The following is a 23759-nucleotide window of genomic DNA, read 5'->3' as shown; positions in this document are numbered from 1 at the left end:
CACCAGGGGGTCCACTACTCTGGCAGGCCTCCAACGGCCCACTGTAAGTGTGTGTGTGTGTGTGTGTGTGTGTGTGTGTGTGTGTGTGTGTGTGTGTGTGTGTGTGTGTGTGTGTGTGTGTGTGTGTGTGTGTGTGAGAAACAGACAGAAGTGGACAGATAGACAAGAGTGCACAATAAGTGCGTAAACAAATGTGTGAAAGCCTCTGGCTGTGTGAGTGATGGCGTGTAAGTGTGTGTAGAGGAGAGAGAGAGAGAGAGAGAGAGAGGGTGAGAGAGAGAGACGGAGAAACTAATGGACACCTAAAGAGAGTATGAATGCATGAATGAAGGTGTGAAGGCCTGTGGCTGTCTGTCTGTCTAACTGCTTGTGTTTATAGCCTGTCAACCAATTCTAACAACACAGCTTATTTAAATAGCCCTTCCCCCTCTATACACTGTGTATACGGCGTATGCAAACTGCAGAGCTCACCGTCTGACAGGAAGTATTCCACCTCTCCGCTTTTCCCCTCATCCCCATCGAGAGCTTGGAGCTGGTAGACAAACGTTCCCGCCGAGGCCTCGGGAGACACCACGGCCAGGTACGGGTACGGCTTCATATTCCACTCAGGAACGTTGTCGTTGACATCGGTGATCTTCAGCTTCACCTTGTTCAGGTACCAGTCTTGGCCTGGAGGGATAGTGCAGAGATAGTGACGGCGCCGCCGTTAGCGGAAGCGACAGCTGTCATGTAGCTGCGTGTGTGGAGGGGAGACAAGCAGCCAGGAATCCCCGACAACGACAAGGGAACAGGTATAGAATGTGTGAGTCGGCTACAAGGGAAGGCCCAATTATACTTCTGGAATTTTGAATTAATTGCCAGCGTGTGGATGATATCAGCGTGAAGGAGATCCCAACAAGGTCCTGAGTTTTAGTCAAAGCCAATAACTGCACTATCTCCAACGCGCCTGTTTAACCGCTATCGCTCCTCTTCTCTTTGCTGAGGAATAGCAGCTGGGTTTGAGAGATTGCTGTAAGTGGGTGTCAGAAGGGCTCATGTTTAGGTCCCTGGTGGAGATTGGTGAGTGTGATGTCGCCCATCCATTACCCATCAGGGCTCCCATCCAGGCACCGAGGCGCCCCGGTTCCCAGGGGACAGAGTCTCAGCCACAGTCTCATCTACCGAGCCTGTGTAAAGCTACCTTGATCTTCCCACGAGGGCCGGCGGATGATGCCTCATGGCTCTGGGCATTTTGTCGCCTGCACACTGCCTCACCGGAGTGAATAAGAAGATTCCAGGAATCCAATTACCAACTTGCTGCACCCTGAGCCGGGGCAGGCAGCGCGGGTGCACCGCGGCGCCCAGGGAGAGGCGGTGTGCAGCTGCGACGGCGTCTCCGTGACAGCGGCGGCGCAGGCGCTGCATCCGATAGCAGGGGATCGTTATCCGCATTAAACACCGTGACACAATATGGAAATAACGCGCACAGAAAAAAACCCATCTAGGCCGCTCCTTGTGCAGAAGTAGAGCGGCTTGCGGGGCGGCGGGCGAAGACACTATTTCCACAGATACTGCCTTGTGATCTTGTGTCAACGCGACATGAAGGAATGTCAGAGGGGCTGCCAACCAGCTTAGCGGGCGGCGAGCCACGGAGGCCATCTGCCTCACCCCAGAAACCAAGAGCCCCCCGCCAGGACGGACAGAGACCCAGGCGAGTTGTCCCAAACAGTCCACAGAGCCGCCATTAGCCTCCCTCACACACGCACACGCACACGCACACGCACACGCACACACACACACACACACACACACACACACACACACACACGCACACGCACGCACACGCACGCACACGCACGCACACGCACGCATGCTAACGCACACAGGTAAGTAACCTAAGGGCTTAAAGTAACTATGGATTTCAAAATCCCAATATGTAAAGGTATCCTGCGTGTGACCCCAAGCTATATGTGTACTGTTTTTTTTTTTTATGTAATCCAACACAAACGCAGCAGGAGCATCCTTCCGCGACCAGAGGGCTGAGCCAACGGATGCGCTGTCATTGTGGAGAGGAAAGAAACACATAAGTGGTAAAAAGTGTTCTACTTTACTGGTTCGCCCAATATCTCCAACATAACGGCTCTCCAAAGTCGATTATAGCCGATAATGGAAAACTATACGTTGGTAATGAGCAAACAAGGCGTAGAGCGAATGGTATAAAGTCTTCAAACGGTAAGAAACGCTGTAATAAATCTCTTATAGCACCTCCTGCTCGTTCAAATGAGTTGGAAAGCTCCAAACGGATGCCGAGATCGCCATTTTCGATTCCCGTTTTTAACCGGCTTACAGTTAAGATGCGTATTGATGGAAAATACAAGGTCTTGCGTTGCAGACTATCTCTGCAGCGTTCACAACTGAAACACAATAGGTCTAAAGTGTGTGACAGCTCCTAAAAGGATTGTTAGGGGGATAATAACGGAGGGAGGAAGAAGCTGGAGGAGAGAATTAATCTAGCTCTCTGCTCAGGCTTTAAAGTTCCTCTGCGGAGAGCAAAGTTCTGACTCGGATCTGACGATATTTCGTTTTGGATAAATAGCCGCTGTATCGCGCGGGCAGAGAAACTAATCAATGTTAAGATGCTATCTCCTAAAATGTCGACAGCAGCAGTTTATGCAGTTTAAGCCAGCTCATCTTGCCCTGGAAGACGGAACAATCCTTTTCGTGATGAATAATGAGAAAGGATAAAGATTCTATTGCAAAGTAGAGGGGTTTAAAAGGCACTTAATCAAAAAGAAATCAGGGCTCCAGCACTTAACATTTGGTTGATTATCAAATCTTTGCGGGTGTGGGTGTGGGTGTGAGACACATTCCTCGCCTCTTTGCTTGTTGGTGTCTTTCCCAGCCGTGTCTCTGTGGTAATAGTGGTGATGATTTTACAAGGCTCCATCTAATTAGCTTGTTACATAGAGACTAATCAGAGCCAAGGCAGATAATTAGAGCCTATCAGCTCTGGAATGATAATGAAGAATGCACAAGCGCACGTGTGCACGTCCGTGAGGTGAAAGGCCGCGCGTGTGTGTGTGTGTGTGTGTGTGTGTGTGTGTGTGTGTGTGTGTGTGTGTGTGTGTGTGCGCGCCAAGCCGAACGTGGGCCCCGGATCCGCCGAGTTAAGTAGAACGCGGCGGTGAGTGATGCCCCGGGAGCCGCGAGCTGACACAACCGGCCTCACCTGGCCCGAGACAAAGGAAGCGATCAAATAAGCGGGCAAGGCAGAAGCTCACAGGCTCCGCTGGGTTCAAAGTCAAATATGCTCTCTGTGCTCGGTGATGAAAAGCCGGTCTTTACCGCACACTACAATCCCGTGGGGATAAGAGCATCTAGTGGATGACTAACGTAATAATGTGTCATAAAAAGGTGGATGACACGGGGGCACCGTGCAGGCGGCCGGAGCACAAACGAGCGGTGTGTCGGCACGCGTGCATGCGTGTGTGAGCGTGCTGCGTATAAGTGTGTGTTCCATATCCCTGCGAGCCGTTCTGTTGATGCTTCCTGGTGTTAATCCTCTCCTTGGGTAGTTGCTATATAAAGCTGCTAAGTGGCTTGAAATAAAAAAAAAAAGTTGTCTCAACTGCCTCTGTGCACACTGCCCACAGTAGCAGGACACTGTGTGTGTGTGTGTGTGTGTGTGTGTGTGTGTGTGTGTGTGTGTGTGTGTGTGTGTGTGTGCGTGTGTGTGTGGGAAGGGGATGAAGAGGAAACAAAGTGAAGGAGAGAGGCGCAGATACCGAAACACAAATATCTACAGAAGAGGGGGAGACAGAGACCGAGAGGAGGGGGAGGCGGGCGGGCGGCGTGGGGAGGAAAGCGCTGTGTGATGCTTGGACCAGGACATGAAATAACAATGCACACACAAATGCACCGCAGTGGATGTTTGGAACGCTTGGAAAGAAAACATACAGCAGCAGAACGCAGACCACAAGAGGAGAGGATCCGGATCACGCAACAGAGCACGCGCCATAATTAATGACCCCGGCTTTTTCTTATGGATCCCTCGTTCCTCCTACATCTAGCGAGGAAGGAAATTAAGATACAAATATTTCTGTGTGGAATTAAACAAATTGCGTCTGCAAGCATAAATATCAATGGCCCGTGAGAGACACAGGATTTCAGGGGTGCTTTTTTTTTTTTTTTTTTGGAGCTGCAGCTGAATGGAAAGTGAAAATCAGCTCAATGGGGGTGTAATAAGGTGCATTAGCCAAATGTTTGCAGTGTTAAAGAGGCTCTATTCTAAGCCGCCCACCTCACATCTCTGCCTAAAGCAGAGTGTGAAGCCGTCAGCAGGAGATCAACACGCCAAGAGCGGTGGGAACAGAAATCTATTAACTCAGGGATGCCGGCACCGCACACCGCCGACTCCGGGGAGGCTCAGAACGGCTGACGCGCTAACGGCGCGAGCACGCGTGCAGGCGTTTGCATCCAGGAACAATTAGAAACGGCGGACGTCTTCAAGTTCTGCACACACACACACACACACACACACACACACACACACACACACACACACACACACACACACACACACACACACACACACACACACACACACACACACACACACACACACACACACACACACACACACCAAATGTGCACCCCTGCAATAAATGCACGTTAAAGAAGCCAATAAACCAGACTATCAGTTGCTCTTAAAAGCTGTTTGTGCAAAGCTTCTAGCTTAAAAGCACCTCAAAGGTTGATGAAGGATGTGTGATGTCCACACAAGTGTAACCTCGACAAACACTTAGATTTCATTTATTTTTATAGAACTGTTTCGCTATTGAATCCATTTCATTATAAGAAGAATAATTTCTCTGTACAAAAATGTTTCATTTTTCTTGCTCAGATCGCTTTCTTGCTTTGGTGCCATGAACTTCAGCCTAAGCCGAGGACCCCCCCCCCCACCGTTCTAGTGACTCACTGTACTGTAGCTACAGTGAGATATCAGAACGCAGGTAGATAAATGTGTGACTCATGGTTTCGATAGAAGCAAAGTTGGTGACTGGAAGAAAAACAAAACGCCCACGCGCAGTAAACAGTCTGTAGTATAGTGCCGCATTGTACAGTACGCCTCTTTACACTGAGCCTCGGTGGGATTCGTCAAACGCTTGGACCCTGCACGGCCCAGAACCGCGAACAGGCCCGTTTCTGGTGGGCCCCGTTTCCCTTGTCGCTCGGTAGAAAGAATTCCAAAACTCTTTCAATCCCCCTTTGTTTCAGCGCTTTGAGGAGAGAAAAATGTGCCCTATTCCCTTCTATTCAGTCACAAGAAAGAGGATTTAGAGCGGCGGGAGTGTTGAATGGAGATACACCGGTATTGTAGCGCCGGCAGAGGAAAAAACACAATTTAGTTAAAATTCCTTTAAAACGTCAGTTTTTGTTTTGCTTCTAGTTCGGTTTGATAGAGATATTTTCCAGATTTTTCAGCAGACTGTAGTACTTTACATTTAATAATTTACTGCTCTGTGCTGAGTTACAACCAATCATTGCATGGAAAAAGAACAACTGCGTTATTGGCTTAAAAAGAAAAGAGTGTGCCAGTGATTTTAATGGGAGATTCTGAACGGCATATTACGCGCTCTCCTACATATCCACATGACGAGGCCAGAGAAGACGCTGCAAGGAGCCAGTGCATCATTGGGTTCACGTACTTGGACTATGGTCCCGGTAAGACTGTGTCCTGCAGGTGCTGCACACACACACACACACACACACACACACACACACACACACACACACACACACACACACACACACACACACACACACACACACACACACACACACACGCCCCCATGCGTGCAGGGACTTGCAGGCAAACGTCATCAGCGTCAAAGAGAAATCCTGGGGGCTCCCCCCGTGGTTCGGAGGCTCGCTCTGCCATTGCTTCGATTTTAACTAACTGCCTGTCCTCCGTCTCCTTGTCTCTCAGAGTTTGCAAACTGTCTCTGGGGTCGGATATCGACTGCATCCGCGACCCCGATTCAGAAACGGCGACCCTTCGCGGAGTTGAAAGCTCGCCTTAAATAGTCTGCACCAAACAGCTTTAAACAGTGACTCAAGCCCGAGAACTGGGACTCTGACACAGGAGTCAATAAAACTTTTACATGTAATCCCAGCAGTGCTGTTGAGGCGTGTGAAGGTAAACATACCCTCTTGGTGAATCACAGCTGACATTTGGGTTTGTCAAACAGTGAAAGGCGAGTTGCAAACAGAAACAATTGCTCAATTTAAAGTGGAGGACACACTGAAGGAAATGCCAGAATGGAAATCACCTAAATGTGATACACCCATTATCAAAATGATTCATTTCTTCTATCTCTTAGGTTCCTAATGTGCAAACCTGAAATGGCTGCTATGTACAGTAAGCGTATATTGTGTGACGTTTGTGAGAGAGACCTAATAATGAAGCATTCACATTTCAAACAAAGCAGACTCGACTCGCAGGCCTTTATTTACGCACAACCCCCCGAGACCATCAGGCCTGCGAGTCGTCACACGCCGAAGCAACCTGCTGACCAGGCGTCATCTGAATACGAACTGACAGAAGGAAAAGCAAAAATACATCCATGACGGAAATGTTAGTCACTTTGAACATGACTCATCAAACCCCTGGCAGCCATAAAGAGAAGGAGACAAATTCGCTCAGCTGGGGAAATCAAAATGTCACGTGTGTACTGGAAAAAAAAAAAAAAGAGTCATCGCTCTGATTGAGTGTTGAAACTTTTGAGGTTTTAGACTGAAACCCCTACAAATGAATGCACCATGAACTGAGATTATCAAATTAAATCAATTTGGTGAAATGCCACGTTCTGTTTGAAATGTTTTGCCTCCACTGACTCTGTACATCACAGCACCTGTACTGTGGGTGCTCCTATGTACAGTACAGTACGAGGATCTCTGCCCCACTGATGTGTGAAGTGCAGTGTTTTTCGGTGGTGTCAGTCTTGGTCAGAATAATGGAGGCTACAGTATCTGATCAGCAGACGGAAGCATTGAAAAGTTGAAAATAAGTTTAGACAGCCAGAGATCTTCAAGAAGTAATAACTGAATCATCAGAATTGATCAGAAGCTCCCAGACCAGCCCCCTTCTGATAGTTTAAGGGTGTTTTGTGCGGCGAGGAAGGCAATCTTATATTCTGCACCTGTGAGATAAAAATTTCATACCATCTCCGCGAAATCTGTTTACGTTTTTCTGATGTACAATCTTCAAATGCTTATTTATTTAAAGGGGCGAGATGACTTTCAAGTCGACGGCTGTCAATGGAGGCAGTTCCAATTTCCATCGCGCCAAAACGCTTGGCTTGATTTTAAAAGGGGGAGTGAGTCACGGCGCCGCGGATCTTTTTAGCCGCGTCGACGCATTCGCCACGCGGGCGAAGTCCGACACACAAAGGCACCGGCGCCGCGAGAACGTTGTTGTTACGGTTGATTTTGTGTTGACTGGATCCAAATATAGTTCTTGTTCCCGGTGCCAACATAGTGGGAAGCGCTGCTGAAAGATTTATTACCTGAAGTTTTACAGCGCGATCCAGCTCACATGCTGCATCGTTACTCCATCATGAATGAAAGGGTGTCATGCTCTGTCTTCCACTTTTGTTTCTCTGTTGATTTTGACTCAGGATCATTAATTTAAGGCTGGAAAAGGCCTTATTGTCCCCAAAGGCCCGCTAGCTATCAAACAACGGTGGCTGATCAAACCCCACAGGATGAGCCGCCTCTGCTCACACACGTGATCACACTAATACGACTTCACTTAACTCTCCTGGCATTTGCCTAAAGGTTATTCTAGCTGCACCTCGTGCGACATTTGGCCCGTGAAGAGAGATTCTTAATCACACAGCTGGCAGCATCTTTTCACGTTGCTCCTGTATGAGCAAAAAAAAAGGGTTTAAAATGCAATTACATTGTAGATTTTCCAAGGTTGTGCTTCTGAGAACAGCTTCTTGACCTTGACACAAAACGCTGGGAAAACAAACCCGTGTTCATGGCAGCAGTTATTTGTCTAAGCGTTAACTACTGTAGGTGTCCAGAAAAGCACCCGTGTCCACTTGATCCCATGCGGTAATTGACACCAGCAGCTGACTCTATGAAAAAAAACACAAAACTCAGAAGAAGAAAAAACAATAAAAAAAACATCTGAAATATGACTCAATCAATGAGCACGTGCAGTGTGAGAAGCCCGCTCTGACTCAAGCGATGGGTTTGACCCAGTGTTGGCCCCTCATGCTGAACCTGAGCCGTGTCCAGCGCTCGCTCACCCTCTGGCCCTGTTTTTGATTACTACCAACACTTCAGGGGAAAATGTGGCCCTTGTAATATTACAGTCTGGACAGTTTAATAATGAGCTGGAGCCAGGTCCCGGTGTGGATGTGAAATTTCTGGGGGTTATGTTATATAGCAACACTTCCCTCGTTTTAAGAAATGTGTCCAGCATGCATATGTTACATTATGTAGAGTGGGATAGAGGAGAGGGAGATTATCCCTCTGGAGCGTCGGGAATATTAAGTCTGGCAGGAAAACCGCAGCTTTGGCAAATAAAGGTAAGGATTTTCCCTCAAATAAATCAATTGTTTATTATAATACAATCTACTTCCTAATATGATAATCTGATTTGTTCTACACTATATTTATCAAAGTAGTCCCCAGGACGACCAACATTTAGTTGAGTGTGGTGTGATTTTTATTCCTACCTTTACACCTTTAGGACAATGTACCATGTGACTGTTGACAGAGCTCAGCCGCTTGGCTCTTGCTAATCTCGGACAGATGGGCTCATGTGTCCCACAGCCTTCATGCTGAGACCCGATCAGGCTGAACACGCGCCTGAACCTGCCCTTGATGTGTGACGTCACACAGTAAAGTGCCGGCGAAAACCTCCGAACCAACAAGAGCTACGCTCGAGACCCAGACAAGAAAACGACATCGCCGATAAATAAATGAACGAATGAATACGAATGGCGCCACATTAAAGTCCTTCTGCTTCAATTTCTGAAAATACTAAATACATCGAACCACTTGAGTCTGTAGCTCACAGGGCTCAGTGCTCTCAACAAATCAATACCAGTCCTACAGCACAGTGAGCCAGTAACAGGTTGACTGTTGAATGCCGGATAATAGGCTCCTCAGCTGCCGGAGAAGGAGCCACAGCGCTGCTCCGTCTATTTCTCGAGGCAAGTGGCTTCAAAGTTTCGAGGCCCTGATTAAAAATGCTTCGTTGCCTTTTGTCTCTGATCTCACCTTTGAAACGGCCACAGCGTCCCACTTTTGTCTGAAGGTATTCCGCAAGATTACCGAAGATCCAGAGTTAAAAGCTGCCTGACAAAAGGCCGCGGACGGCCAATTTGTTGTGGAAGAAGTCAGACGTTTAAAGCTCAAACGGGCGTTGGGGCGCTCTGCTCCACGGAGGTCTGCCCCGTCCTGTCGCTTTTTGATGGGCAGCGGAGAACGACGTGGGCCCGTTGATGCTCGGTGGGGGGTTGGGTTCAGAATCAAAGCAGAGTGACACTGGGTGACTGACTGAGTGTGTGGGATTCCTTTATTCCTCCCAAATCAAACGGGAGCGAAAGCAGCGCGCAGGCAGGTATTAGCTGCCATCTACATAAGCAGCGCATTAGCAGTCGAGGGGAGCATCGTCACAACTATGGGCTGTACGCAGCATAATTAGATCTGTGTTTGAAGCGGTCTCTCCATCCTCATAGTTCTGACGTCCCTTCTATCAAAACAAACGCTCGGTGTGGAAATAATGTGCACGGAGCGGTGTGTGGCACACTCTCCCGCCTATTCACCCACCCAACCCACAATACACACAACCCTATCACACAGCTCACAGCACAGCGGCCTTTTTGGAAAGGTGACAAGGGGAGTTAATCTAAATGACATTGCAAGATGGAATATTCCAGTCCAATCTCTTAGTAAGAGGATCTAACGCACTGATATAAATTGCTGTTTGGCCCGTCCCTGCCCTTCCCCAGCGCCTCGCTCTAGGTTTTCATTTTGCTGCCAAACAACAGCGAACGCGCCGAGCGCATGTTTTTCCGTTCGCGTGCTCCTCGGAGGCGCTATTGAATCGAGTCCCGTCGGTGGGTTCCGCGGGCCTTTCCCCGCGTGCGTGGAACCGCCGGCGCGCCGTTTGTCGTGCGCTAGGCGCCGCGGCGCCTCCACGCGCTCCCCTCGGCTCACTCTTGCCTGGGGTCAAAGCAGAGAATGCAAAAGCTTCCAAATAAAGCATGGGGGTTCGGTTTATTCTGAGCCGATTGCACTGGATTTGATTCCGACAGAGGAAATAGCAGTTGATGCCACGTTGCCGCTTCGCTCTAGTCAAAGGGTGCATTGTTCACACCAGAGCCTTTCATTTGGTCATTAGTCTTTATCAGCAGCCGTCTGTTAGACTATCTCTCTCCCGTCGCCAGTTTGATGATAGGGAGGTCATTCCTGCTTTATGATGGTATGACTCTAATGACGACGACGGCGGGAGATAAGGGCAGAAAAAGGTGAGCTTCACATCTGTTGTATTTGTTGTTGTTGTGGTTACGTATGTCATACGCATACGTGTGATTACGGATGCAACTGGCATCGGGTCCACCCCCTCCCCCCACATTGTCCCCCAGCACGGAATGGGCAGTAAATGGAGAGTAATGAGGGAGTACTTTCACGGCAGATGTGCCCTCTCTGCTACTGTGTTTTGCCCCGAGACTGTAAAACTGACCCAGGCGAGACACCAGCCGGCAATCAGCCGCTCCTCGGTGCGATGAAGCTCCACGATGAAGCTCCACGAAGCACCGCGTGTTGTGGGAATCCGAACGGCCTGTCTGCCGCGTTTAGCCCCCGTCGCCCGGGAGCCAGGAGGAAGCACCGTTGCCACGTAGCACCTACAGTCACATTAAATGACAAAAGCTCTGGCACTGTAAGCTAGCCCCAAAAAATCTGTTAGAGGGCCATCTTCTTCACTGGACTGTGAAATTATTTTAGCTCTCTGCTCATTATAGGATTTTAAAATGCATTATAGTTAGGGCTTTTATGGTGTGCCGCAGCATTAATTCAATTTACCCCATTCACGCTTACTTATTATCATGCTCCGTTCAAGCTACAGGGGAAGGAAGCTGCTGAGCAGTGCTCCTTGGCCTTATCTCTAAAGGATATAAACTACACTACCCAGCTCAATCACAGCCAGCCTGGACTGCTCCATCCATTCATCCACTTTTGTTCTACCCCCCCCTCCTCCCTCCGCTCTTCTCCAGATGTGGCTTCCTGTGACGACCTCCATCTCTCTTTCCATCCTCCATCCTTCTCTCCCATTTCCTTCTGAGCCGGTGATTGATGCGGGTTGTCCTCGGGGCCCTTTCGATATCCCTCCGCAGACGCGCGCATGTAGGCAAACAGACGCAGGCACACGGAGGCCACGCGCGCCCGCCGATGCTAGCGAGCACAAACACCAAACACCAGAGCCGGGCGGAGGCAACGGAGGGAGCTGCACAGGTTTAATGGGAAAACAAGCCACAGTGTGTGGGTGAGACAGCATTAATCTATCACCCAAACCAGAACCTGGGTGTCTGTTTGTTCAGCGCACCAGAGAGGGAGGCATTGAGGGAACACCCTATCACTGTCTGCTGTTGTCCAAAGAAAGAATAATGCCTCAGATCGCCAATGCATTCCCACATATTAGTATGGAGCACCAGCAGAGGGACGGACTCCAGCACTGACAAGTGTTCCGCCGATGCAAATGCCGCCCGCACGAATAAATTCCAGCTGACAAAAACACACATGGACGCAGCTCGGGCCTCTGTCTGCATCGCAAGCAGACGCCGCAGCAGCACACGCATGCGACTGTGGCCCCGCGTGTGACGGCAGCGTGGCATGTTGGCGATGGGGGGGGGGGAGAAAGAGAGGATGAGGATAAAGTCCTCATTTAGACATCTAATCCAGTGAGCAGTCTGTCCTGTGTGGACCATCATCTCCCGTCATTAGCAGCAGGCCAGCAAGATTAAACAAGATCAATGTTTATCACCCACTGTGTTCGAGAGGAACCGAGTGTTAAACTCCCCGACCTCATCACGATTTATCACCAAAGCTGCTATCGCTGCGGCGTTAGGACCAGGAATGCACGATTATATTTAACACAAGTGGTAAAGAGCAATATTATTCAACTGTAATGCCCCCAATCTGATCAAAATGATCCCATGTTAATGTTTTTTAAAAAGTAATGCCCCATCAAGGGGATTTTGTGTAAATACGTCTATGGTGACCTCACACTCCAAATATTCAGATAAGCCCACTGACTCATTTGTAACTTTGAGGGCGTCATTATTCAAGGTTCTAATCGAAGGTTTAGGGACAGATCTTCAATTTGGTTTTTGACAGACGCGTCCATCGCTCGGTCCGAGATATCCATCAAAAACCGACTTAACAGGCACTCACGCAATTAATTATTGAAACGATTCGACGGAACAGCAGCCGTGGCGTCGGGGGGCAGAAAGGGCAGCAGTAATTATGACTCAGTAACTTGTGGAAAATGATGTGGATGGCGTCTGGGCGAGTCTTCGTGCGCTACAGGGCTGGAAAAACGTCCAATCTTCACGTTTCGACGTGTTGCTTTCTTTCATTTCCTTTGTTTAGGAAGGAAAACGCTTCGCGAGGGCTGCTGCAAACTGAGCTCTCACTTCCAGGAGAGCTTCAGGAGAGAGAGCTCCAGGAGAGTCCTTAATGTGCGGCAGCGGCGCGAGTCCGCGTGTTTCCAAGCGGGTCTGGCACCGCTAACGACACAGCAGCACCCTCCTCCCATCCTCCTCAGAGCATCACGAGACTGTAGAGACCATATGGTCTGATTAGTAGCCGAAATCAAGCCCCGCGCTGTCCGCGCACAGAGACAGGCAGGACGTTATACGCGTTGGCTAGTCCCACAGAGATTGGACACGAATGGGAAGCTGGAACATAGTAACAAAAACAAGAAGCAGTGGAAACATGCTCCACATTGACGCGGGCCAAGCTTGGATCGGACATAATAGAAACGTCCAAATGCAGATGGGATGAACGCAACAAAAGCATACAAGAGTCGGTCCAATCTAGACCACAAACCAGGCAGGAACTGAAGCGCTCCTTTGTGTCATCTGTCTGCATCTCTCTATATATATCTGCAGATATCTGCAGCAAAATTCACATTGGAGAGTGTCCACGCAGCAACATGAGGCCCGGGTGCTTTTACAGTAGAAGGTCATCGCCCACAGGAGGAGGACGGGGCATTTTACTGTATGAGCCGTCCCCCGACTGTGATGTCATCCTGGACTCTTCCCGGTATTAATGAAATAAGTCCACCATGAGCCGGACATCATCTTCAAACGTACTTCCTAATCTGCGCTGCGTTTGCCCTCCGCCAAGTCTTTTTGATCAGTGGTCAGGATAAAATTTAAAAGAAAAAAAAAAGAGAAAAGAAAGAAAAGTCCCCTTTCTTCTCCCGTCTCGTCTCGCGCCGCAGTCATTTTCATCTCGTCGACAAAAGCCGCGCTCTCGCTGTGCAAATTGGTGCCGCGCAATTACTGCAATTTCCACAATTTGTGTGCTTTACTCCAAAGCAAAGTTCACGGCATGTCAAAACATCTCAGCAGGCGACTTGGCCAACCATGGGATCTTTCTCTCTTTTTTTTTTTCTTCTCCCCCCTGCATTAAAAATCTCCCTGTTCACAGCTCAGCCAGCAAAGCTTTCAAAGCTGTCTGTGTCGTGCGTGTTTATCAGGCCCTTCTTGGGCCACGGAGAGAGGAGCCGCAACCATTCTTAGGCTCGGTTAATTGGACCTTTGGGTACGAAAGGTTGAGAAATTCAAGACCAAATAGATAAATAAGCACAAGCACTGAATTCCCACAACGCATCGGGGCGCTCGCAGGCCTCCCCTGCTCATTCTAGCCTATAGACTGGCTTGTCTGAGAGACTGATTCATTAGAGCGCTTCAGGACAGTTCTATCAGCCAATGGACTGAATCACACCCACCTACCGTCCGGCGAGTTTGTAAACTATCAGCCACAGTCTGTCACAGCCCATTCTGCGACATATAAATTGTTGTTAAAGTGATGTTTTGTGACTGGGAGCAAAACAGCTCCCGGTTAATCAATAGAGCAAAATCAATTCGTCTCTCGCTGGGGAAATGCCACAGAGCGGCCGTCCAGCATGCAAAGATGGAGCCAAGAGGAAAGCTCTGGGTGGATGGATGGACGGCGGCGGGCGTCCGGTGGATGAGGCCCGGAAATGAACTGGTGCTGTATTAATCACAAATCGTTTCCAATGTAAGCGATCGCAGCAGACGATCGCGGCAGCAGAAGATTTAATTACGTCAAGAAAACCCCCGAAACCCCAACATCTGTCTGCCGCTAAGCCGGAGTCGGTGGATTAGACTTAATAAGAACCAAACCGCCGCTGCTGGTGGTGAAGCTCGCGGAGCCGCGCTCATTCATCACGCGAGCCGACACCGGGCGTCCTGGAAGACTCCGCCATCGGAGGTCAGCGAGGCATCTACCTGACAGCGCCCGCCTCCGCGCAGTGTGTGGAGATGACAGCATCTGCGGTAATGGGCATCAATAATGCAGACCCTGGGCCGGATGAAGGCGCCCTGTCGCCAGCGCCGGGCCAAATGGAGCGCCGGCGTCTCCCACCGCTCCTCGCGCAAGACGCTCGGGTCCTTCGCATGTGGCATGTGGGTCGCGCGTTTGAGGTTCCCGCGTGCGTAAACACAACGACGGACGCTCTCGGCTCCTTCCTTGACCCCATAATTACGCTCAGGAGCTCATTAGGTCGACTTTTCATTCAGCGCGCGGACACGGGCGTCTTCATCCGCGTATCCGCTATTAGAAATGCAGCGATGTGATCCGGTGTCGGGATCGATCCGACCTCACGGGGAGGACTAATTATAGGCCCGACCTGACCCATTCACCCGTCAGGTGGAATTTCTGCCCTCGACGCCCCCCCCACACACTTTCACGCCAGATGTTCTAGGGGAGGGGAAGCAGTCCAGGTTTCTTCTGACCCGGCGCTGGAGGAGGAAGTGGAGGTTCCAGCTGCCCGAGGAGGCTCAGCGCGTTGTTAAGTCCCACTAAATCTAGCTAAACCTCGAGTACGGCGAGCCTAAAACCGATTAGACAGCAGTTCAAGAAACCGCAAGCAGGTCACGTCGCCCCCCCAGTATCAGATCATGAAATGTTATCTTTTCTTTCCCTAAAGGGCACTTGCAAATAAATATACCGTTGTTTATCCTGAAGTCACAGCTTTACATTTAGGAACAGAGCACCACTGGGATCAATACTGAGGATTGGCAGGTACTTTGGGTGGAGGTATTGGATCGGGTATTGAAGCAGACCTATCTGATCTGCCCGGCTGACACACACCATTCTGCATTCGATCTCTCCATCTTCTGTTTTCCACCTTCGCTCCAAAGGGCAGGTCATACATTTTTATCACCCCCCCCCTTTGCCCCGCAACAATCCTCAGACAAATACTCGCGCGCGCTGCCCTTTGCACGGCTGCGCGGCGCCATGCGTTTTCATGCCCGGCGCCACGGGTCGCGGCGCACGCACACCTCGTTGCCCCCTCACCCCCGACCCCCCCTCCTCCCCCGACAGTTTCCCACTTCTGCCCTCTAACCATCTGACAATTAGGTTTCACCAAGCTGACCCCTCATCAGCAGTCTACAACTTCCTGCCTGTGATCCAGCTGCCCTTTACTTATCTTCACTGAAGCTGAGTGGGGGGAAACAATCTCACACACACTGGGGCGTGTGTGCGCCGCTTCCATCGCTCTCTGCCTCCACCTTTCCCTGTCATTCTTGTTCCTCATCAGGGTTTCCCCCCCCCCCTTACACCTGCCTGTGCCTGCGCTCCTGCTCTTAAAGCCATGTTCTGCGTCCACCACAGCTTGTCCTGACCTTTCTGTACACCTGACAGCGGTGTCTCGTCTCCATTTAAATATCTCAGGGAAGCTCCTCTCAGTCCTCTTTCCTGTTCCCATTCTCCCAGTGCAATCTTTAAGCCTGGTGACACACGGAGACAGCCCCCCCCGCTTCCCCTCCACACGGCATCAGACACATGTTAGGACTCCGGAGAAGAGGGTGACTGCAGGGATGTTGCACAGACGCACCCGAGCAATATGAAAGGCTACACAGCAGAAATCTGAACACTGCCAGTGCCACTGCGGCTCCTCAGAAGCAGCGAATCTGAAGATCTGCTGTGGGAAATGTGGATGGGAAGGGACAGTAACGTTTAAGACATGCACGGGCGTCCACGAGGAGGAGATGCAAAACAACAACACAATCGCAGAAGATAAAGCCTGATCACCACAGGCATATTTCCTACTAAATTGAATAAATGCAGACAGCTTTTTGTTAAATTGTTTTCTACTTAAACTAACAGCCCCACAGTCACAAATTACAAACAAATACGAGGACGGGTCTCTTCTCAATTCATTTCACATCACAGGGGGAATATGCAAACACGGTGGAGGGGGGGGAGAGAGAAAAATAAGGAGTAGGAAAGAGGAAATTGGATTAAAGACAGCATGAGGCAAGAAGCTGACTACGAGACAGAGGAAGGAAGAGGAGCATCGAGAGAAAGAGCATAAAAAGGTTCCCTGACAAAACAGGCTGAGGAGAGGTGATTACCACGAGCTGAATGCCACCCGGCCCACAGATACCAGCACAGATAAGACAGGGGGAACGTATTCCAATATCCTACACTCCAGCTCACAAAGGGCTGCAACGCTCGCTCAATGCTCCTTTCTAACCCGCCAAATACCATTAACAGATTCCCACTCAGGTGCAAAGGAAGGCATTCTTCGAGTGGGACAAGGAAACAAAAAAAAATAAATAAATAAAAAAATTTCCCCACCGATACAAATCAAAACTGACGTCCTCTGTGGGCCGGCTAAAATCCTTTACAGCAAGAGATGCAGAGGTCCCTCGTTCCCTTTCCTCAAAACAACACCACATAACCAGTTTGTGTGAGTCATGACTCGTGGCCTACTTCCATCGCTTTTTTACCTTTTTTTTCTCCCCTCATCCTGCTGGTTTGATACACAGAGGCTATGTCAGAAAAATATCACTTCGCTGTTTTCTCGGGGGATTTTCGGTGCACTGAATATGGTTTAGAAGGTAAATATTTCTACAACATTACCAGGGGATCTAGTCAAGGAGAAAGGAGGAATAGTTTCACAAGGCCCTGAGCAAGAGCGGATTCCTTAGATAAACAAGGTGAGACTGCTCTGTACTAAATCTGATGCAGGAACGGTGTCAAAGCTTGTCATGGGTCCTAAAATTACGTCTCAGTACATGCAGTAAAGTCCTAATTAGATCCCAATCTCCCAACACGGCTTATTATAATCTCTGAGCAGGTATAGCCATATAAAAATAATGTTGCGCAACCTGGTTTTCTTATCAGGCTCGAAAAAAACTAAAGTTTGGGATGAAGCCGATAAAAGAAGACAAAAGTAAATGCTTGTTTAGTGTTTGCAAAACAGAAAGTAATTTTCGAAGTTTTGGGGGTGTAATTAAAAAGTAAGTGGGGTAATGAATCACAGTGCTGCAATGTTAATAGGCAATAAAGAATTATTACTTCAAAAATGAGCAGGAGCAAAGACTGAGAGCGAACTGGTTAAACAATCTAATGGATCACACTGAGCACTGGTATGTGACAGTATGTCGCGTAATTACATTAGGGATCAATTTCTACGTTAATGCTCAGAATCACGAGGGTGACTAATAGCATCGGCAGCAGCAGATATGAGAGTTACGGTAAATTATTTGGTGCATATTGTTTACTGTGATACAAGGATGGGAAAAAAACGGGTCGCTTTCGTCGTTCAACCCGCGAAAACGGCTGCAGATGTATTATTGGCTTTCCGTTCCACGCGTATCCAAATAAACCTTTTGACTTCGCCTAAAAAAGAGCCGCACTAAAGGCGATATCCAGTCGCGTCACGTCTGGGAGCCGTGGGGGGAACTGAAGATTTCACTCAGGTAAGTATGTCAATGAGGCTGGACCCCACGCTGGGAGTAATCCAACGCCGCTGTTCCATCTTCCCCTTATCTGCAGCGTGCCCAAATTATTTATCCGCCACATCCAAGTGTCAAACTCCAGTTTTTTTTTTTTTTTATCTCCACTCGAGCAGCACAAACAACAGCTCCTCACTGTAACCACAGCAGGCGTATTAACATAACAAAAGCCCGGCGACGGCGCCGCGCGCCCGCATTAACCACCGAGTGAACTTTTCGCGGCGCGCGTTTACTTACATTTACTAGTTAATAGGCGCCGAGCTCTCTTCCCCCAGGAGACCGCGAGGTGCATTTACATATGCTCGAAATTATGTATGAGAGCCAACCTTATCCAGTTATGCAGAAAACTGATCACTAATTACACATTCCCATGTAAGCGAGAGGAGAGGCCTGTAGATTATTAAGGGCTAATGGCGGATCTGTATGCAGGCTGCAAGTGTTGGTGATGGAGAAGCTGGAGAGGATCTGACGCCAGGCTTCTATCGGGACACGTTACCTCAGTGTTACAATGAAAGTGGCAGGTTTAGTGTGCAGGCAAAATGAAAGGAAACCCAAACCCTGCACAGAGCTGCTGCAACAAGAACAACCAGTACTTTCACTAAAAAAAAAAAAAAGGTACAGGAAGTGCTGTACCCTTGTGTGCGTAACTGTCTCCTGGAAGTGTTCTTTCCCGGCACTGGCTTTTGCTTTGTCACGCTGTCACTGCTGAGTGTACCTATTATTTTGTCCACCCCCTGCGCATGGGAGTAATGTAAATACTTTAGGCTCACGCCCCGTACGCTGCTGACTGGAGCGCTGTGCCTGACGGCGCTTCCTGTTTGACATTCAGCAGGTGACTGTCAGCGCCGCAGACAGCTCCGCGCTGTGGAGGGTTCAGCGGCGGAACGAGGCCGGACGTGGCAACACGCCGGGCCTTATTAACGCCGTTATTGCACCCGGGGTCAGCGTCCGGGATCGCTTACGTGCAAACGCGGACGCACGCATGCAAAGCGTCCGGCGCATCCAAGGAGCGCCGGCCTTCATCGGGGAGACCGATCGTGAATTTATTGTAAGATTCGAAAGGCAAACAGCACGTGGCATGAACGGGAGGTGAATTCACATCAGGTTAAAAGGTCTAGAAATAATGGAAAAGAGCTAAAACGGACTCCGTGGCTCAGAGAGACGCGTATGCAGGGATCGGGAATGAGACAAGCAGAAGAAAGGCCTGTCCTCTCGCTCCCGTCAGGATTCTGTCTGGAAAGCTGTAGTCACAGGATAAAGGACATGTCGTGCCTTTGATCAGGAGAGGGGAGTTTTGCAGGTGAGAGAGGTAAAATGGAGAAAGGTATCTGAATATCTGTCAGGCTAGAGCGGCTTATTTCTGTTACACATCTGCGGGAGGAAAAGGGGGAAAAAAAAAAAAAAAGTCAGAATTCCGGCTATTTTTTGCTCCCTGTGAAAAACCTCCAGACGCCCCTTTGCAGAAATGCGTCCCAATCAGGCGACGCAATTACAATCTAGAGCACGCTGCGCATTGCAACCGCAGCAGGAAGCTCAAAGGAAAACAGCACACTGCTTCCTGCGCGGCTCGATTACAAAGCAAATCGTCTGGATTTTCTTCTCCCCCCCTTTTGTTTTTCGTGCTTGAACCAACTTTTTCATGGAGCCCCCCCCTCAAAAAAAAAAAAAAAAACAACCGACACATGGAGCTTCACCTTTTCCCTCCCAAGAATTTGTCGGGTTGCCAGAATGTGGCGGTGCTACTTCAAATCCCTGGGACTAGGGAGTGAATGAGAGGGAGGATTAGAGGGGTAATGCCAGTAGATGAGAGAGAAAGGGTCGCCGTGGTTTGCCACTCTGCAAGGATTAGCTCCGAAAACAGCTTCACAGTCGAAGACTATGTCAATCAAGGACACAATTCAACCACTTCACAAAGACCCTTAAAAAATAAACTGAAAAACTAATCTTCTTTCAACACACTTGTAACATCCAGTCATAATTGAAATCTCGTGTGCATATAACGAATTGAACAAGTCCATTAAATGTCTTCCAACCGAATGTTTTCATACATTTCAAATATGAAATTATGATAATGAGGCCCACCTGTGGAATGGGCCTATATCCTGTGGTATATGTTGCCTCATATGACTTTAACACATGTCAGGGCCGTTGGGGGGCTCCACAGATGTAGGGAGAGGTACCCAGATGGTACCGTGTTCAGCAATCCATTAAAATAGGGCATGATCCCTACAATGCAAATAATTCCTGGGGGAAGGATTGGGGGGGGGGTCGACTTAAGTGCAGATTAAAGAGAGGAATTCTCTACACACCTCGTTTGTCCTGAATCTTAACAGTGAGCTCCACCAGAGGCTCCGTCTCCCTATCCAGCCTCCTGGTTATCGTGACGTCCCCACTGTCGCGCCCCACGGCGACGGGCGCGCTCTCCGCCTCCGGGTAAATCAGCTCGTAGGCGGCTGCCTGGAACCGGGTCGGGGCCAGGCTCGTTATGACCGAGCCGACGCCGGCGTCCTCCGACACGTTGAGGGACAGCACGGCGCCGGGGTCGAGTAAAGCCCTGGGCGACCGCGCCGCGCGTCGCGACCGCGTCGGACCGGCGGCACGCGTCGCCCACCGCCGGGGAGCGACGGCGACCACCGCCGCCTCGCTCGTCAAAGGCGGCCAGCCGTGGTCCCTGGCGAAGACGCTGAACGTGATCACGGAGGGCAGCCCCAAAATAGAGTCCACGAGCAAAACTTCGCCCGTCTTCGGCACGACATAGAAACTGCCGTTTTTGGGGACAGACACGTACGTCAGGTCCGCGTTCTTGCCGCTGTCTGCGTCGACAGCCTCCAGCTTGTGCACGACGCTGCGGAGAGCGGTGGTGTCTTCTAAAGTTATGTGAACCGTGCGCGCACTGCGAAAAGTCGGCGCGTGGTCGTTGGTGTCCAAAACGTCCACTTTCACCGACGCCACCTCGAAGGTGACGGACTCCGGCAGGCAGCTCTGGCAGCACACGCCCACGCTCAGCAGGTACTCTGAGCGAGCCTCTCGGTCCAAAACCCTGGAAGTTTTCAACAACATATTCCCCCGCCTGTGGTGGGCGAAGGCGCGGAAGTCCTCGCTGCCGTTCCCGTGCAGTTTGAAGTGCATCCCGGAGAGCGGGCACCATTTTTGCGCGTTGATGCGCCTCGCCGGAACGCTCAGGCCGTTCACTTTGGACGCCGTCGGCGAGTTTTCGAACACATGCCCGTGAAAGAAGGGCAGCCGCTCCTGTGCGTCAATCCCGGCAGCCGGTGCCAAAAGGCAGCAGAGCAAAACAACCCAAGCCATGTTGGTGGCAAGTTACGTACTCCAAAGGGACTCGGGGAGACGATCATTAAACAAGAAAAAAGAACCAGGTGGGACAGATTCCCCGCATGGTTATCCGCTCCAGGATCCTGACGGGAGACCTCTGGGAACTTCAGGTGTTGTCATCCTTGGAGACGCTCTCCTGGCTCCATGCGGCACGTCCGCGTGCAGGCGGACCACTGCGCTGCAGGCTGCTGCGCTGTATTCGTAGCCAGCGTTCAGCACCACAGCGCCGGACAGCGCCAAGCGCGGGGGCGTGGCGGCGCGCGGGGACGGAGCTCCTCGCTGCACCCCACCCTGCGTGCGCGACGGTCAGAAGGGCCCCCGCTGGGCGCGCGCGCGCGCCGCCACAGCCTCCCTGAGCTCCCGGCGCGAGGACGCGTCGGCGGGTCGGGAATCGCTCATCCCCTCCACGGGGCGCGCACGCGTCTCTTCACGGCGACGCCGCGTCTGGAAGCGGAGCGGCACGCTCTCACGGCAGCGAGAGACCCTAGAGCTGTGGCGACGCTCGCTCGCACCTCGGCTCTACCGAGCGACCGCCTCGTACGTGCTCTGAACTTTAGGTCACACCTCCTGTAATGAACTGCATCGCTGAATCAAGAGGCAGACTGCACAAACATTATGCTCCGTGTGAGCGCGATGATTCGCGGCAGCCTCCGCTAAGTGGCTCCATGTGTCTTTGCGGGGACTGTGATACTGTATGTGCGGAGTTCAAACAGAACGCGCTGATTGCTCTTCCTTTTCCTTCCCACTCTGCCCGCATGCCAAGCACCCAGAGCTCTTTAAACCTAATCTGTAGGTGGCTGCCGCTAATTGCTATACAGCGCACACTTCCCCATTGCGCTCACCTCTGAAAGTCGGAACGCTAAATATTGCATGTGACAAAAGGCTTGTCGGAATTGTCAAAGAGGAGAGGAAATAATGGGCTAGAGGGCAAGGTTGTACGCTCCTCTACTGTACGTCTGATGTGCATGGATCAGTATTCATAAACCTGCGTGCAATCCAACGTCTGATACGCAATTTGAAGCCATGGTTTTAACACATACTGTAGGATGTGTCCGTATGCGGTTGGGAAATTCATCAAAGCTCCCACTGAAAGATCCGTATCAATTTGAGACCACAATCCATCACCGCAATTTTATCTGAATCCACTCTCTGCAGTAAACTGTTCTTTTCAGGCAATAACTCTGGTAACTGGCAGCGAGCCCCAAGACAATTTTGAACCGCAGCCTGCAGCTGGAGCACAAAGCTCATATGGCTTGATCGTCGTATTCTTGAATGTGGCACCAGCAGCGGGCTGCGACGCCAGGACACGCCAGCCGTCCCACGCTCACAGGTGCTTTTCACCTTCGACCCGTTGTTCAGTAGGTGAGAATAGCCTCGGACCGGAACGTGCCAGCGAGCCCAGCGGTGGGAAGTGACCGCCTGTAATACTGTCATTTAAGGTGAAATTGTGATAGCTAAAATAGACAGGGAGCCGTGCGAGAGGACCCCGCACGCTCCATTCTGCTCTGTAACTTCTCTTTGAACTTCCTAAGTGCTTCATGAATGCAAATCAAACCCTGTCTTTTATCGTGTTGTCTCACATGGTGAAATTCACCGAGACTGCCAGCATGGGAGACAGCTGTAGCAAAGGCTAATTCAATCACAGGGCCGGGCCAGAGTGTGAGGGGTAGTTTACTTGAAGGTCGCAGCAGTTATCGACGGAGATGAAACGCCGACATGAAAACAACAAAGCCGTAATGAAGTAAAAAGTAAAAATAAAAAATAAAAAAAAACATGAAACTGTCTCATCATCCCTCCTCTCCAACAAATAACTGGGAGCTGCAGGGCATTAAAGGGAAGAAATCACACTGAAGAAAGCAGCCGGCAAACATTAGAAAGCTTCATGCTAGCTTAATGAATAATTGACCGAGTCCATTCCCTTCACTCAGACTAGGCAGACGTAGCCTCTGTGGGCAGAGGTTGTAGCCTCGTAACATTTAAAACATTCTACCTTTGCCTCCGTGCCCCCCCCTCGGAGACGAGAAAGGATTGAAGTGGGGTTCCCATCATGTCATTTTTACAATAACAGACATCCTGCAGATAGCAGGTTAGGGGATGAAATGAAAAACAGGAAATGATGGAAGGTAATTTTAAGAGGACTTGGCAGTAACATCAGTTAATAGGCACTTTCTGCCATGGAGTAAGTAGAGTGTTTAAAAGAATCCTAAAATAAACCAAAGTCAATGAAATAATTGGCTGAAACAGACGGGTTTATTAAAGAATGACAGGACAATTAAAAGAGATGACTAAGCATCCAGCTCTCTGGTTGCTATTCATCTGTGAATATTAATAGTGAAGATTTATGGGAACTCTACCCTACAGTAC

The 23759-nt window shown here is 50.0% G+C and overlaps 1 protein-coding gene across 3 annotated transcripts in view; it reads right to left on the bottom strand.

Annotated features, from left to right (window-relative positions):
- The window catches only part of LOC114857563 (neural-cadherin-like), a 71418-nt gene that overhangs the window by 45637 nt on the left and 2022 nt on the right, over positions 1-23759 (bottom strand). For 2 of the 3 annotated variants that reach the window (XM_029154143.2, XM_055509605.1), the window contains exons 1-2: positions 20372-22067; positions 472-669 (exon numbers count right to left, since the gene is read on the bottom strand). In XM_029154143.2, coding sequence (XP_029009976.1) covers positions 472-669; positions 20372-21371 — 1198 coding nt within the window. In that variant the 5' untranslated portion in view covers positions 21372-22067. Of the gene's footprint in view, positions 1-471; positions 670-20371; positions 22068-23759 lie in introns of those variants that run through there. The other variant, XM_029154145.3, reaches the window with a different exon arrangement.

The sequence above is a fragment of the Betta splendens genome, chromosome 6 (assembly GCF_900634795.4).
Source record: "Betta splendens chromosome 6, fBetSpl5.4, whole genome shotgun sequence".
Taxonomy (NCBI): domain Eukaryota; kingdom Metazoa; phylum Chordata; class Actinopteri; order Anabantiformes; family Osphronemidae; genus Betta; species Betta splendens.
This window is presented reverse-complemented; position numbering and strand designations above follow the sequence as displayed.